The sequence below is a fragment of the Setaria viridis genome, chromosome 9 (genome assembly GCF_005286985.2).
Source record: "Setaria viridis chromosome 9, Setaria_viridis_v4.0, whole genome shotgun sequence".
Lineage (NCBI taxonomy): Eukaryota > Viridiplantae > Streptophyta > Magnoliopsida > Poales > Poaceae > Setaria > Setaria viridis.
This window is the reverse complement of record NC_048271.2, coordinates 8,283,946-8,297,154: the sequence shown is the minus strand read 5'-3', so window position 1 is coordinate 8,297,154 and position 13,209 is coordinate 8,283,946. Positions and strand designations below refer to the sequence as shown.

At 43.9% G+C, this 13,209-nt stretch overlaps 1 protein-coding gene across 1 annotated transcript; it reads right to left on the bottom strand.

Moving 5' to 3' along the window:
- Positions 1 to 6,517: 6,517 nt before the first annotated feature.
- LOC117840808 (uncharacterized) lies at positions 6,518 to 7,567 on the bottom strand. The gene has a single exon (XM_034721343.2). It carries the CDS (start codon positions 7,415 to 7,417, stop codon positions 6,890 to 6,892), a length of 528 nt encoding a protein of 175 aa, XP_034577234.1. The 5' UTR covers positions 7,418 to 7,567; the 3' UTR covers positions 6,518 to 6,889.
- Positions 7,568 to 13,209: the final 5,642 nt, after the last annotated feature.

Sequence of the window (13,209 nt, the reverse complement as noted above, 5' to 3'; positions counted from 1 at the left end):
CCGTTAACAGCCAAAACTAACGGAAGTGTTAAAGGTGGCATAAAAGATATACATGGTGTCATATAGGGGAGTAAAAATTTTCCAGTGTCGTAGAAGGAATAATTAAGCTATCTTCTAGATGGAATTTTGTCTTTCTTTTTTCTTTACTAGCTTGATGATTTATGTGCAAACAGACATCTTTTGACGATCTTTGCTAAAAGAAGTTTGGGGCTCTTTGATCTCCACGAACGTATCGTGTAAGCAACTTGTTTTTTCTGAAGATCTTCAGTAAGTATCCTGTAAGATCCTCAGTAACGCGCTCGGGCGCCTCCTCCCTGTCCGGCCGCGTCCCGCCGTCGCTCGCCTCCATGCCCGCGCTCCGCCACCCTCAACCTCTCCAACAACAACCTCTCCGGACCGCTGCCGCCGTTCGGCCCGCGCGACTCCGGCCTCCGTACCGCCACCTCGGCGGCAGCTACTTCAAAGGCTCCATCCCGGGCTCCTTCGGCGACCTCGCCGCGCTCCAGTACCTGGGCCTCAACGGCAACGCGCTCTTCGGCCGGGTTCCGCCTTCCGCCCTCGCTCGCGCGGCTCGCCCGCCACCGCCTCCGCGAACCAGGAACTATTGGATCTCAGGTTATGGATGAGGATGAATACCTGGAGGTGAACTCCGCGGCCTGTTCTTGCCGGACGCGGCAGGCGGCTTCCATCCCTGCCGTGGCAGAGCGCGCGCGTCTTGTTGCGCTCCGCCGCGCACCGCCGCCGGGCGGCAGTCGGCCTGAAGCCTACGCGGACCGCAGGATGCTTGGGGTGGGACGGAGCGAGACGGGGCGGCGGCGCGCTCGCGGAGGTTGCCGGTGACCTCGCCGTGCGCCATGCCCCATGCCCGGAGGTATTTTTTGCAAAAACCACCCTAATTTGGATCCAAATATTTATAGAATACCCCCATCCGATTATTTATAGAATACTCCCTAGTTGGATCCCGATTATTAGTTGCGATCCAATTATTTACATGTAGCCCCCGTCTCAGATAGTTCGTGTGGCCCCCGTCGGCTCATCCTCCGGCCGCCGCCGCCGCCTTCCGTCCCGGCCGGAAGCGCAAACCACACCCCGGCCATCGCTGAGATCAGGCACCGGCCCTCCGCTCTGCATCTGTTCGTCGGGGAAGACGATAGGGGGTCGTCGGATGCTGGCACTTCGACTTTCAACGAGAGAGGCTGAGGCATGGAGAAGTCAACGCTCTGTCCTTGGCGTCAAGTTGTCCTCAGTCCTCGTCGCCGGCTGCATATAGCTTTAGACTTCGCCGGACGACGACACTCTCGACGAACAGCACCCGCCGCCCTGAGCCCCTCCTCACCGGCGGGAAAATGGCAGCAGCTTGCGTTGGGCCTGTGTCTTCGACACTTGGTCATCTTATTCTTATCTTTCTTTGCAGGGAGAAATACGTGAGCGTACAATTTGAAGAATTATCACTGTAAACTCTTTTTCCTGATGACTGCCTCTACCATCATAATGAGCAGTTACTGTCGTCGTGCTCGAATGCTGCCAGAACCAAGTTTGATTCAATCCCTTCCAGTTCATTAGCAGTACATGTGATCCAAATCACTAGAACGAACAGAACCAAAAACAACAAGCAACAATGCAGGTGATAATTTGGTTCTTTGGGGGAACGCAGACAGTGTTTTTACCCCACTTCCACTTTTCTTTGTTTCTACTGGCATGAGGATGGGAGGTAGAGCCGTAGAGGGCAAGATGTACACTGCCAAAGTGGCTTATAGTGGTAAGAAATGGTTTGCACTACAATGATCCTTTTTTTCTGAAATTTTCGAATTAATCATCTGGCGGGCCTGTCCACTGATTGTTACATATTTGTTAGGATTGCAGAAGCACTGGCAGATGAATCCTGGCTGCACCTGTTCAGAAAACAACTGCATAGGAGGAATCCTCCAAGTATCGTTGTTGCTGATTTAATGTGCAAACAGGCATCTTTGACTTACTGAAGTTCTTCTTTAAAAGAGTCAGGGCTTCTTTGAGTTCGACGATATAAGCAACTTGTTTTTGAAGAGTCACCAATGGTTATGCTTAGTGTACTACATAAGATAGATTTATGATGTTACAGAGATCATGGAAACTTATCCATGTTAAAACTTTTTATCTAACCTGTCCTACGCCTTTCGAACATCTACAAGAGGATAACAAAGCTGCGTTACTGAACTATTCTCGTTCCATTTGCAGGTCGAGTTCAGTGTCCTCTTCAATGATGAATGGTGTGCAAACATATTCGAAGCACTACTTGGCACCTTTCAGGCTTCCAAGAAAAGGAAAATTTGACCTACGATAGCGAACTGCTTGAGCCGGGCGGGTGTTCATGACAATGTGGAGATTACCCTCTTGCCTCCTCCCACGGTTGCTGCGTCTTGAAGTGCACAGCACCGCAGGTCCTAATGCTTGTAACTTGTGGTGTCTAGATTCTTATAAACCATTTGGCGTTCCCTGAAGATTGTTATTGTGTGATGTCTAGAATTGTGATAAACACTTACGAAATTGCCTTGCTTGCATATGATCGTGATGCAAATTAACTCAATGCTGGTATAAAATGCATCTGCCATAAGACATGAAAGAAGCAACTCGAAGGTTATGGCGGTGGGCCATTGACTCTGCACCGTTCTACGTGTTTTTTCCCCAGAGAGTTTTCTTTCTAGTTCCATTCCTTTCTCCATTTCCTTGCACTTTTATAAGGAAACAATCCTTATCTTATCTACAATTACTTTTCTCAGTAACATCTATTATCGCCTTGATCACCAATAGATCGATCACCTACTTTAGCAGAATGGCACCTATAAGTACCTGTACCTATTGGTCTAGTCTTTCCCTATAAATATCCAGGTGCGAAGTAAACGGAGCAATGAACTGGGGGTGCATGGAGAGAAAGATATAATTTGTGGTTTTAGGGAATGGATTGGAGAGTGTTCCTTGCCATTTCCAATTCTCTTCGTTTCTACTGGCATGAAGATGGGAGGCACAGGGAAAGATATACGCTGCCTCGTGCAAGGACGCAGGAAAGAAACGTTTTGCACTAGAATGCATTCTAAGAAGTTAGATATCTCCTGTACACACTGAAGCTTATTAATTTTTCTACCTGATGAAATCATCTGGTGAGCCTGTCCACTGATTGTTACGTACAGGATACCACAAAGATGCAGTAGATGATGCACTTGCTTCAAGCACTGACCGGACATTCCCAACAGCAGAGTACCATGGAACAACGCAGCGCAGAAGAGAACTACGCCAAGTCACTCTTGCTAATCGAAGATGTTCAATTTTGCTAATTTCCCAATCCAGTTAAAGAGGAAAAGATGTCTGGCTGCTTAAAACTAGCTAGAAAATGGCTTCATCGATCGTCACTTTCAATAGCCATTGAGGGAACCATTCTGCATCCTGGCTATTTCCATGGCCATTTGCAAAAACCTTGGGTGTGTCTCAGGATCGATGCATCCCAGGGCCTCGTCATCAATGATCTCTGCTTGGAGCAGGACTCACCGGAGGGATCCTCCATATCCAGCATTTACGGACTGGAGAATTGCCTGGAGAATTGGCTGGTGAAGAAATTTATGGATCCAGTGATCAGCTCCATCCAGGACTGCAGACAGGAGGAGGCTCTCCATTCGGGAGCTTTCTTCTGAGGAAGATAACTCAGCAGATTGAGGAGAATGGGCAGTGATCTGCGTCAAGACTTAGGATGTATCAAGAACAACTCGAGCTCTTGAAATGTCACTTTGTTTGACCATTTCTGAAAAAAAAGGAGAAGAGAACAACGAGTTTAAAGGTCAGTCCAGTCATAGTCAATGCATACGTTTTTTTTTACTACAGAGCCTCGTTTCGATCATGTTAACTTCACAAATACAACCAGTACTAGTTGTTTTCCACTTTCTCAATTCTCATCTGCTCTTCACTCGGCTAATATAATTGCTAGGTTCACTAAGTTTTCTTGTGTTTGTGGTATCATTCATGCATCACCCTTTTCTTAAAAAACCTTACTAGTATTGGTTCATTCCCTGAAGTCAAGCACTGCTATGGTACAGGTAGAGGCACTTGAGGTTTCCAAGCTATCACCTCCAATTTCCCATGGTAGGATTCATTGGAGGTCTGAAACAGGCTTCATGGTAGGCAACAGATACTCTCTGACTGTAAATAAAGAATGAAGCAGTCACCAGCGCAATTTTGTCATCCGAAATGCATGAAGCTGCTTCGGTTTGGGGTTCATCACTGCCGTGCCCGAGCGCGCGCGTCTTGTTGGGCTACGCCCCGCACCGCGGCCGCGGCCGCCCACGACGGCGGTCGGTCTGAAGCCTAGGAGGACCGCGGGATTCTTGGAGTGCGACGGGGTGAGGCGGAGCGGCTGCGGGCTCGCGGAGGTTGCCGGTAACCTCGCCGTGCGCCATGTCCCACGCCCGGAACTATTTTTTGCAAAACCCACCTGATTTGGATCGCGACTATTAATCGCGATCCAATTATTTACAAATAGACCTCTAATCTCGGATACTAATTTTTCGTGCGGCTCCTAGTTCGGCAGTCTCTCTTACCCCCGGTGGCTGATCCTCCGACCTTTACGCCGCCGGCCACCATCGCCGCCGGCCGTTTCAGCCGGAAGAGAAACCGCACCCCCACCCTCCGCTCTGCATCTGCTCGCAGAGTCGCAGCGGAAGACGAATGGGAAATATCGTCGGATGCTGGCACTTTGACTATTGTTACACCCGGGTTTATGGATAAAACCAAGTACTGCGTATATGTATGCTAGGATCAAGTTTCATACACACAATGATATTATAAGTGAATAACAGCAACAATATCACGTAAAAAAATACAATAAAGATTTATGAAACCATCAGGCTTAATCCTGGAAATGTAGCCTCCAAACTTCATAGTCAGATTACTTGGGCTGTGTACGCCTAAAACTCAGCACCATCTTCACTACAAACTAGATAGCAGCTTCTTCTTCTGAGTAACGTTGGTTATAACAAGGGTGAGCACATATCGTACTCAGCAAGTGTAAGGAGAACATGAATGCAAGGCTTAAACAAGGAAAGGCTGGCTGGTTGACTGCATTAAGTATTTTTAGTTGGTCAAATTTTATTAGCACCTAATTACTAAGGTATAAGTATATACCAACCCACAGTTAATAGAAACATAAATATAAGCCATAGGTATATGGCACAACCATAACCACGATTTAAGTCCATCTTCAAGTTCAATTATCGTGTGAGGGTTCAGGCTGCTCTTGACCGCGAGCACGACTGATCGATCAGTTTTACACTCCGCAGAGGTCGCACATCTTTACCCACAAGTTGCGTAAAAGTTCAAAAGAACTTTAGACCCAACCATGCGGTGCTGATCAGGCACCATACCACACTTCTGAGGTGTGATTGCATAGGGACGCTACGAGGCCTTTACAAAGATTCGCTAAATGAGGACGGGGCTAGGCGGCGTAGGCAGCAGCGGAGGCAGGGCACACGGCGCTCGCCCTTAAATAGGCGTGGAGCCCTACCTAGGGGCACACGCACGCCGAGGGAGAGAGGCCGGCGGCGCCATGGCCGACTAGGCCGGGGAGGCAGCACGGCCCCGATGCGCTTTCGTGGGCGGGAGCGGGCCTGATGTGGGTCGAGCCCATGGGCTCAGCCCAAAACGATAGGAAAGGGTTTTTATTTTCCAGAAATCATTTCTCGCGTGCACAGAAAAATGTTAATTCATTTAAGTTAAAAAAATACTTCGAAAATCCCAAAAATTCCAGAAAAAATCCCAGAGATAGTTTGGGACACGGAGAGTCCAAATAAAATACTTGGAGCTTGAGAAAAGGATTCTATAACCACCCAAACATTAGATTTAGCTCTAGGAAAAGGAGAATAAATTCTAGAAAAGCTAGAAATTTTCTCAGAAGGGTCTAGACATCGTCTAAATGTAATTTTTGAAACTTTTACACTCAAAAAATACCAATACCAAGATGCATCGGCATGAATGCACAGACATAGAACAACATTATTTAATTTAGAAAAGCAAATAATTATTTTTCCTATACTAAATTTCATGTAAAGAAAAATAAATGTTGAAATTTTTTTAAAATTATAAGAAAATCATTCTTTAATTATTCATTTTATTCACATACTAAAATTTGAAAATTTCAAGGTGTGACAACTATTCAACGAGAGAGGCATATAGAAGTCAAAGCTCTGCCGGCGGCGTCACCTTGTCCTCAATCCTCGTCGCCGGCTCTCTACATCTTAAACTTCGCCGGACGATGACACCCTCACAGCACCGGAAATGGCAGCAGCTTGCATTGGGCCCTGTGTCTTTAACGCTTTATCATCCTGTAGCTGTCTTGGCTTCATTGTCATCTTATTTGCAGGGAGATATACATGCATTACAGCATGAGCATACAATTGAAGAGTTAATCACTGCAAACTTTTTTTTTCCTAACTGCCTCTACCATCATATATAAGCAGTTGCCGACTTGCCGTCGTCGTGCTCAAATGCTGTCGGAACCAAATTCGATTCAATCTCATGTAAGTACTCCTTCCGTTTCAAATTGTAGGTCATTTTGATTTTTCTAGATTCATATATATTATTATGTACCTACACATACACTATATCTAGATGTATAATAATATCTATACATTATATCTAGATGTATAATAATATCTATGAACTAAAAAGTTAAAACGATCTAAAATTTGGAACGGAGGGAGTAGTTGATTAGCAGTATATGTGATCCAAATCACTAGAACGAACAGATTACAGAACCAAATAAACAAGTACAGTAGTGTAGCATAAGGAGTACATACTGTACATGAGATAGATGCAGGGACATGAAGCATTTTTCAGCTTTAAGCACGCTCCGGTGCACTTGCCATCATCTCTATTCTCCAAGCGCAAATGCAGCAGCATCGAAGCTGTCGGAGAGGCCGGTGCCGGTCATGAAGGTGACCTTCTCTGGCGAGGAATCAGGGACGTACACCTCCACTACGCTGAGCCAGAGCATCAGCTCCTTGGTCTTCACGCCGGTGATCTTCCTCAGCTTGCCTTTCTCGGCAAAGGCCGTCACCTCGGCGGCGTAAGACACGGTCTGCTTGATCTTCTTGAACGTATGCTCGACCTTCTTCTTCCCCTGCACCAGCCACATGAACCCTGTGTCGCGGTTGTACCCGAACTCCTGGATGTCCTCCATTGGAAGGAGGCCCTTGGGGAGGCCGAGCTCCTCCAGCAGCTCGACGGACTTCTTCCTGCAGGCGGCGTCTCCGCCGGAGACGACCTCGGCACCAGCACGGTGGCTCTCGATGGCCCGGGACGCCATTGTTCTTTGCAAATGGAGTAGGGAACTGTGTAGGTGCTCTTGAGAGTGATGAAAGTGTTTGTGTGATGGGAGATGGAGCTGCAGCACATACATATAGGCAGCTGATGCAGAGAAGAGGTGCGAGACGGCGGGCCGTCTTGTTTGATTTTATTGGAAAAGGGTGCTGAATTTGACAAGGACCATCGTGGCGTGCTTACACGTATTGAAGAATCAAGTCCGGAGTGCTGAACTGCAAAATTGACCTTTTCTCTTCATGACCATCTTTCAGAACCTGCTGACTCTGGAAACGAGCAAGTTAAATTAAAATTTAAGATATAATAAACACATCAAAATAGAGCAAGAAGCATGCTAAATCACACATCCGCACTATTGCACCAGTACATGTACTCGAAAGACATTAGAATTCCTTATAAAAAAAGACATTAGAATTTTGTGCATGTATCTTGGAACAAAAGAAACTGATAATTTGCTACATCTGCATAATAGTTACATTGGGCAGCAAGTCGCCGTTCTAGCCACCAAAGAATGAAGCTGTGTTGACAAATAACCTGCAGAGTTCCACTGAAAACATAAAGATGATGAAAATCTGAGCACCCTAATTCTTATACCTTATGCTGAATAAAACCACTAACAACAGTTCATTATACCTCATAAAAGTTCTGTCTCGACGACATGCTTCTGTTAAAAATTACTGGTAGCTTACATAAGACATAGAGACATTATGATGTTACGGAGTCTATAAGAAACTATCGATGTTAGTTTTTTCATCTTTACTGCTCTATACCTTGTGAACTTGTATAGAGGACATCAATACTGCATTACTGAACTATTATGGTTTGCAGGTCAAGTTCGGTGTACTCTTCAATGATCACCACTGCGCAAACATTTTTGAAGCACTGGTTGGCACCTTGAGGTCCGCCAAGAAGAGGAAAAATCTGACCTATGATGGCGAGCTGCTTCTGCAGGGTGTTCATGACAATGTGAGATAACCCTATTGCACCCGCACCCCCCCGCGGTTGCAGCTGCTTGAGGCGCGCAGAACCACCAGTCCCCTATTCCGTATCGTTGATATGCTTGTACTGTTGTGCCTATATTTTCATGAACCATTTGGTATTCCCAGAAGACTGCTATTGTGTGATGTATGAAGCTGTGATGCTTAAAAAATTGGCTTGCTCGCATATGGTTGTGCAGTAACATTTTAGACGTCCTTTTTCTCCAGAAAGTTATCTTTTTAGTTCCATTACTTTCCCAGTTACCTTAATTTTTTGCTTGGGATTCTTATCTACAATTACTTCTCCCAACAGCATATGTTGTCACCCTGATCAATACATCACCTACTTCAGCATAATGGCACCTACAATACTTATATCTATTCTCATTTTATCAGGTTGTGTCTTATAAACAACCAAGTATAAAAATAGGTGAAATAAACAGAGAGCAAGTGAGCAGGTGTTAATTTGTTTCTTTTTAATGTGGACAGTGTTTTTTGCCACATTCACTTTTCCTTGTTTCTACTGGCATGAGGATGGGAGTATAGGGAAAGATATACACTACCAAAGCGGCTTATAGTTGTAAGAAATGGTTTGCACTACAACAATTTTTTTTCCTAAAATTTTCAAATTAATCATCTGCCAGGCCTGTCTACTGCTTATTACTATTAATTAGGATTGCACAAGTACTGGCAATGAATCCTGGCTTCACCTATTCAGGCAACAGCTACATAGGAGGAATCCTTCAAGTGTCGCTGTTGCTGATTTAATACCCAAACAGACATCTTTGACTTACTGCATATCTTCTTTGCTAAAAGAGTTAGGGCTTATTTGAGTTTGACGAACTGTAAGTAACTTGTTGTTTGAAGGGTCATCAATGGTTATGCTTAGTTTACTACATAAGATAGATTTACGATGTTAAAGAGATCATGGAAACTTATACATGTTATAATTTTTTATCTAACCTGTCCTATGCCTTGTGAACATCTACAAGAGGATAACAAAGCTGCGTTACTGAACTGTTGAGGTTCCATTTGCATGTCGAGTTCAGTGTCCTCTTCAATGATGAATGGTGTGCAATCATATTTGAAGCACTACTTGGAACCTTTCAGGGCGCCAAGAAAAGGAACATTTGACCTACGATGGCGAGCTGCTTAAGCAGAGCGTTCATGAAAATGTGGAGATTACCCTCTTGCCTCCTCCCATGGTTGCTGCATCTTGAAGTGCACAGCATCGCGGGTCCCTAAGGCTTGTAACTTGTGGTGCCTAAATTCTCATAAACCATTTGGCGTTTCCTGAAGACTGTTACTATGTGATGTCTGAAATTGTGATAAACACTTAAGAAATTGCCTTGCTTACATATGGTTCTGTTGAAAATTGACTCGATGCTGGTATAAGATGCATTTGTCGTGAGACATGAAAGAGGCAACTCGGAAGTTATGGCTGTGGGCCATCGACTAGGCACTGTTCTACGTGTTTTTCCTCCAGAGAGTTTTCTTTCTTGTTCCATGCCTTTCTCCATTTCCCTACACTTTTATAAGGAATAATCGTTATCTATAATTAATTTTCTGACTAACATCTATTGTCGCCTTGATCATCGATACATCAATCACCTACTTTAGCATAATGGCACCTATAGTGCCTGTTCCTATTGGTGTAGTCTTGCCCTATAAATATCCAAGTGTCAAATAGCAGTAGGTGAAGTAAACACAGAGCAATGAACTGGGGGCACATGGAGAGAAAGATACAATATGTGCTTTTAGGGAATGGATCGGAGCGTGTTCCTTGCCATTTCCAATTCTCTTCATTTCTGCTGGCATGAGAATGGGAGGCGCAGGGAAAGATATACACTGTCCTGTTCAAGACTGCTGGTAAAAGCATCAGAATGAATTCACCAGGTAGATAACTCAGCAGGTTGAGGAGAATGGACGGTGATCTGTGCTAAGTAGCACAGTTCAAGGATGTACGAAGAAAAACTCAATAACTCTTGAAGTTTCACTTTAATTTACCATTTCGAAAAAGAGAGAGAACAATGAGATTGCTAGAGTCAAGCAAAAGGTCAGTCCAGTCCAAGAGACAATAGTCATAGTCAATGCATTCGTTCTTTTACTAATGAGGCTCCTTTCGATCGATGGTTTTTTTTGAACGTTAAAGGGCAGGAGCTCTACCATATCATATAAGTAGAGAAAGGAAGTACAATTTTACAATAATTTTATTACATGAAAAGATCAAACTCACAACTCGGATTGCATGAGCCACTTAACATGGAAACTAAGTAATCACTGGCGCGCCACAAGCTCTTTGTCTGATTTCTTCCTTAATGAAACTGAATACCACGAATGGGGAAGCCAATTTTCCTTGGAAAATTCTACGATTGCTTTCGTTCTAGACGTTCCAACACGTATACATCAGTAATGCTGCTGCTGTTCTCCTTTTGTCTTTAGGGGCCGATTGCATGGACCTCCTCCACCATTTTTGGATTCCTTCATGCGGTTCTGGTAGTGTCACTAGGTTTGGTGCCCAGGAATGAACGTGTTGCCATACCTGCATAGTATAGGAGCAATGGAGACACATGTGTGTGGCTGTTTCATGGGTTCCTTGGCAGAGAGAACAGACCGGATTATATGGCCAGTTCCTGAGTTGAAGTTTGTCTGCAGTTAATACTTTTCTTTGGAGGAGCAGCCATGTGAATAGTCTATGTATCCCTTCAGCTTGTGCTCTCCAAATTGTTTGTGGCTGAAACTTGCAGTAGGATCCCTGAAACTGAATTCTATAAGCTGACTTTGCTGTATAGGTCCCATCTTGTGTCCATCTCCAAACTATCTCATCAGGTTGGTCAGTTAAGTTGATGTCCTACAGCGATTTCAATAAATGTATGAATTCAGCAATTTCATTGTGTGTGGATATTCTCCACAGACCTCTAGTCCAATTGTTGGCTGTTAGTTCTTCCTCAACTTTTTTGTGTTTTCTCCAAGCCAACTTGAACAGATTGGGAGCTATATCTCTTGGGGCCTGTCCATTTAGCCATATGCATTCCAAAACTCAGCCCTTTGGCCATTACCAATATGCATCTGTGTACTTGCTCTGAAAAGCTGAAGATCTACTTCATTTACTGGTGCTTCACTTCCTTCCCAAGGTCGGTTTGGATCAACCCATTGTTGCCAAATCCATCTAAGCCTGAGAGCTCTGCCAAATTTTTCAGGTTCCAATGTGCCCAACCCTCCATAGTCTTTTGGCTTCTGTACATTTATCCATTTTACTAAGGAATGACCCCCGTTTGCTTCAAGTTCCCCCTTCCATAGAAAATTTCTCCTCACCTTGTCAATCTTCTTTATTGCCCACCTCTTTAGGGGAATTACTGATAAGAAATATACTGGTATGGATGAAAGCACTTTGTTGAGCAGTACTACTCTTTTAGATTTATTCATCAGTCTCCCCTTCCATGTTGGCAATCTGGCAGCAACTTTATCAATGAGTGGTTGTACATCTATCCTTCTCAAGGCTCTGATATGTAGTGGCAAACCAAGGTATGCGCATGGGAAAGATTTGATAGGGCATTGGAAACTTTGCATAATGTCTTGTATGTTGAGCCCTGCACATTGCATAGGATAAACTGCACTCTTGGCTGTGTTTTGATCGATGTTAGGGGGTGTTTGGATACCCCATGCTAAACTTTAGCACATGTCATATCGGATGTTCGGATGCTAATTAGGAGGACTAAACATAGTTTAATTACAAAACTAATTGCACAGATGGAGTCTAATTCGTGAGACGAATCTATTAAGGCTAATTAATCCATCATTAGCAAATGGTTACTGTAGCACCATATTGTTAAATCATGGACTAATTAGGCTTAATAGATTCGTCTCGCGAATTAGACTCCATCTGTGCAATTAGTTTTGTAATTAAACTATGTTTAATACTCCTAATTAGTATCCAAACATCCGATGTGACAAGTGCTAAAGTTTAGCACGGGGTATCCAAACACCCCCTTAATTCTTAACAAATACAACCAGTACTACTGTACTAGTCGTTTTCTTTTCCCACTTTCTCGGTTCTCATCTGCTCTTTACTCGGATAATAAAATTGCTAGATTTACTAAGCTTTCATGAATTACCCTGTTCTTAAAAAACATTTTACTAGCATTTTACTAGCATGAAAATATGTACTGCTATGGTACACAGACAGATATAGACCAAGTGGAAGTTGGCACTTATGATTTCCAAGCTATCGCCTCCAATTTCCTCAGATCAACATTGTTAGGAAAAAACATGCTACAGTGTTGAAGTGTTGAAGTCCTCATATCAACACCACTTAATGTCTCATTTCGGAGATCGTTAGTGGGAAATAAGTTGAATGAATGGTACAGTCTGGTAGCAAGAATTACAAACATTACTATAGAGGAGGGGAGAGACATCTTTCTCATAAACCATTTGGCGTTTCCTGAAGACTGATATTATGTGATGTCTGAAATTGTGATACACACTTGCTTGCATATGGTTCTATTGCAAATGGACCCAATGCTTGCATATGATTCTATTGCAAATTGACCCAATGCTGGTATAAGATGCTGTGGGCCATTGACTCTGCACCGTTCTACGGTTTTTTTTATTCCAGAGAGCTTTTCCATTCCTTTCTCCATTTTCCTTACACTTTTATAAGGAATAATCCTTATCTACAATTACTTTTCTCACTAACATCTATTGTCACCTTGATCATCAATACATCGATCACCTACTTCAGCATAATGGCACCTAAAGTGCATGTACCTATTGGTCTAGTCTTGCCCTATAAATATCCAAGTGTTAAATAGTAGGTGAAGTAAACACAGAGCAATGAACTGGGTGTATGGAGAGAAAGACACAATATGTGCTTTTGGGAATGGAACGCAGAGTG

Coding starts and splice junctions, on each gene's coding strand:
- LOC117840808 (XM_034721343.2), bottom strand. CDS start 7,417: ATGTATGTGCTGCAGCTCCATCTCCCATCACACAAACACTTTCATCAC.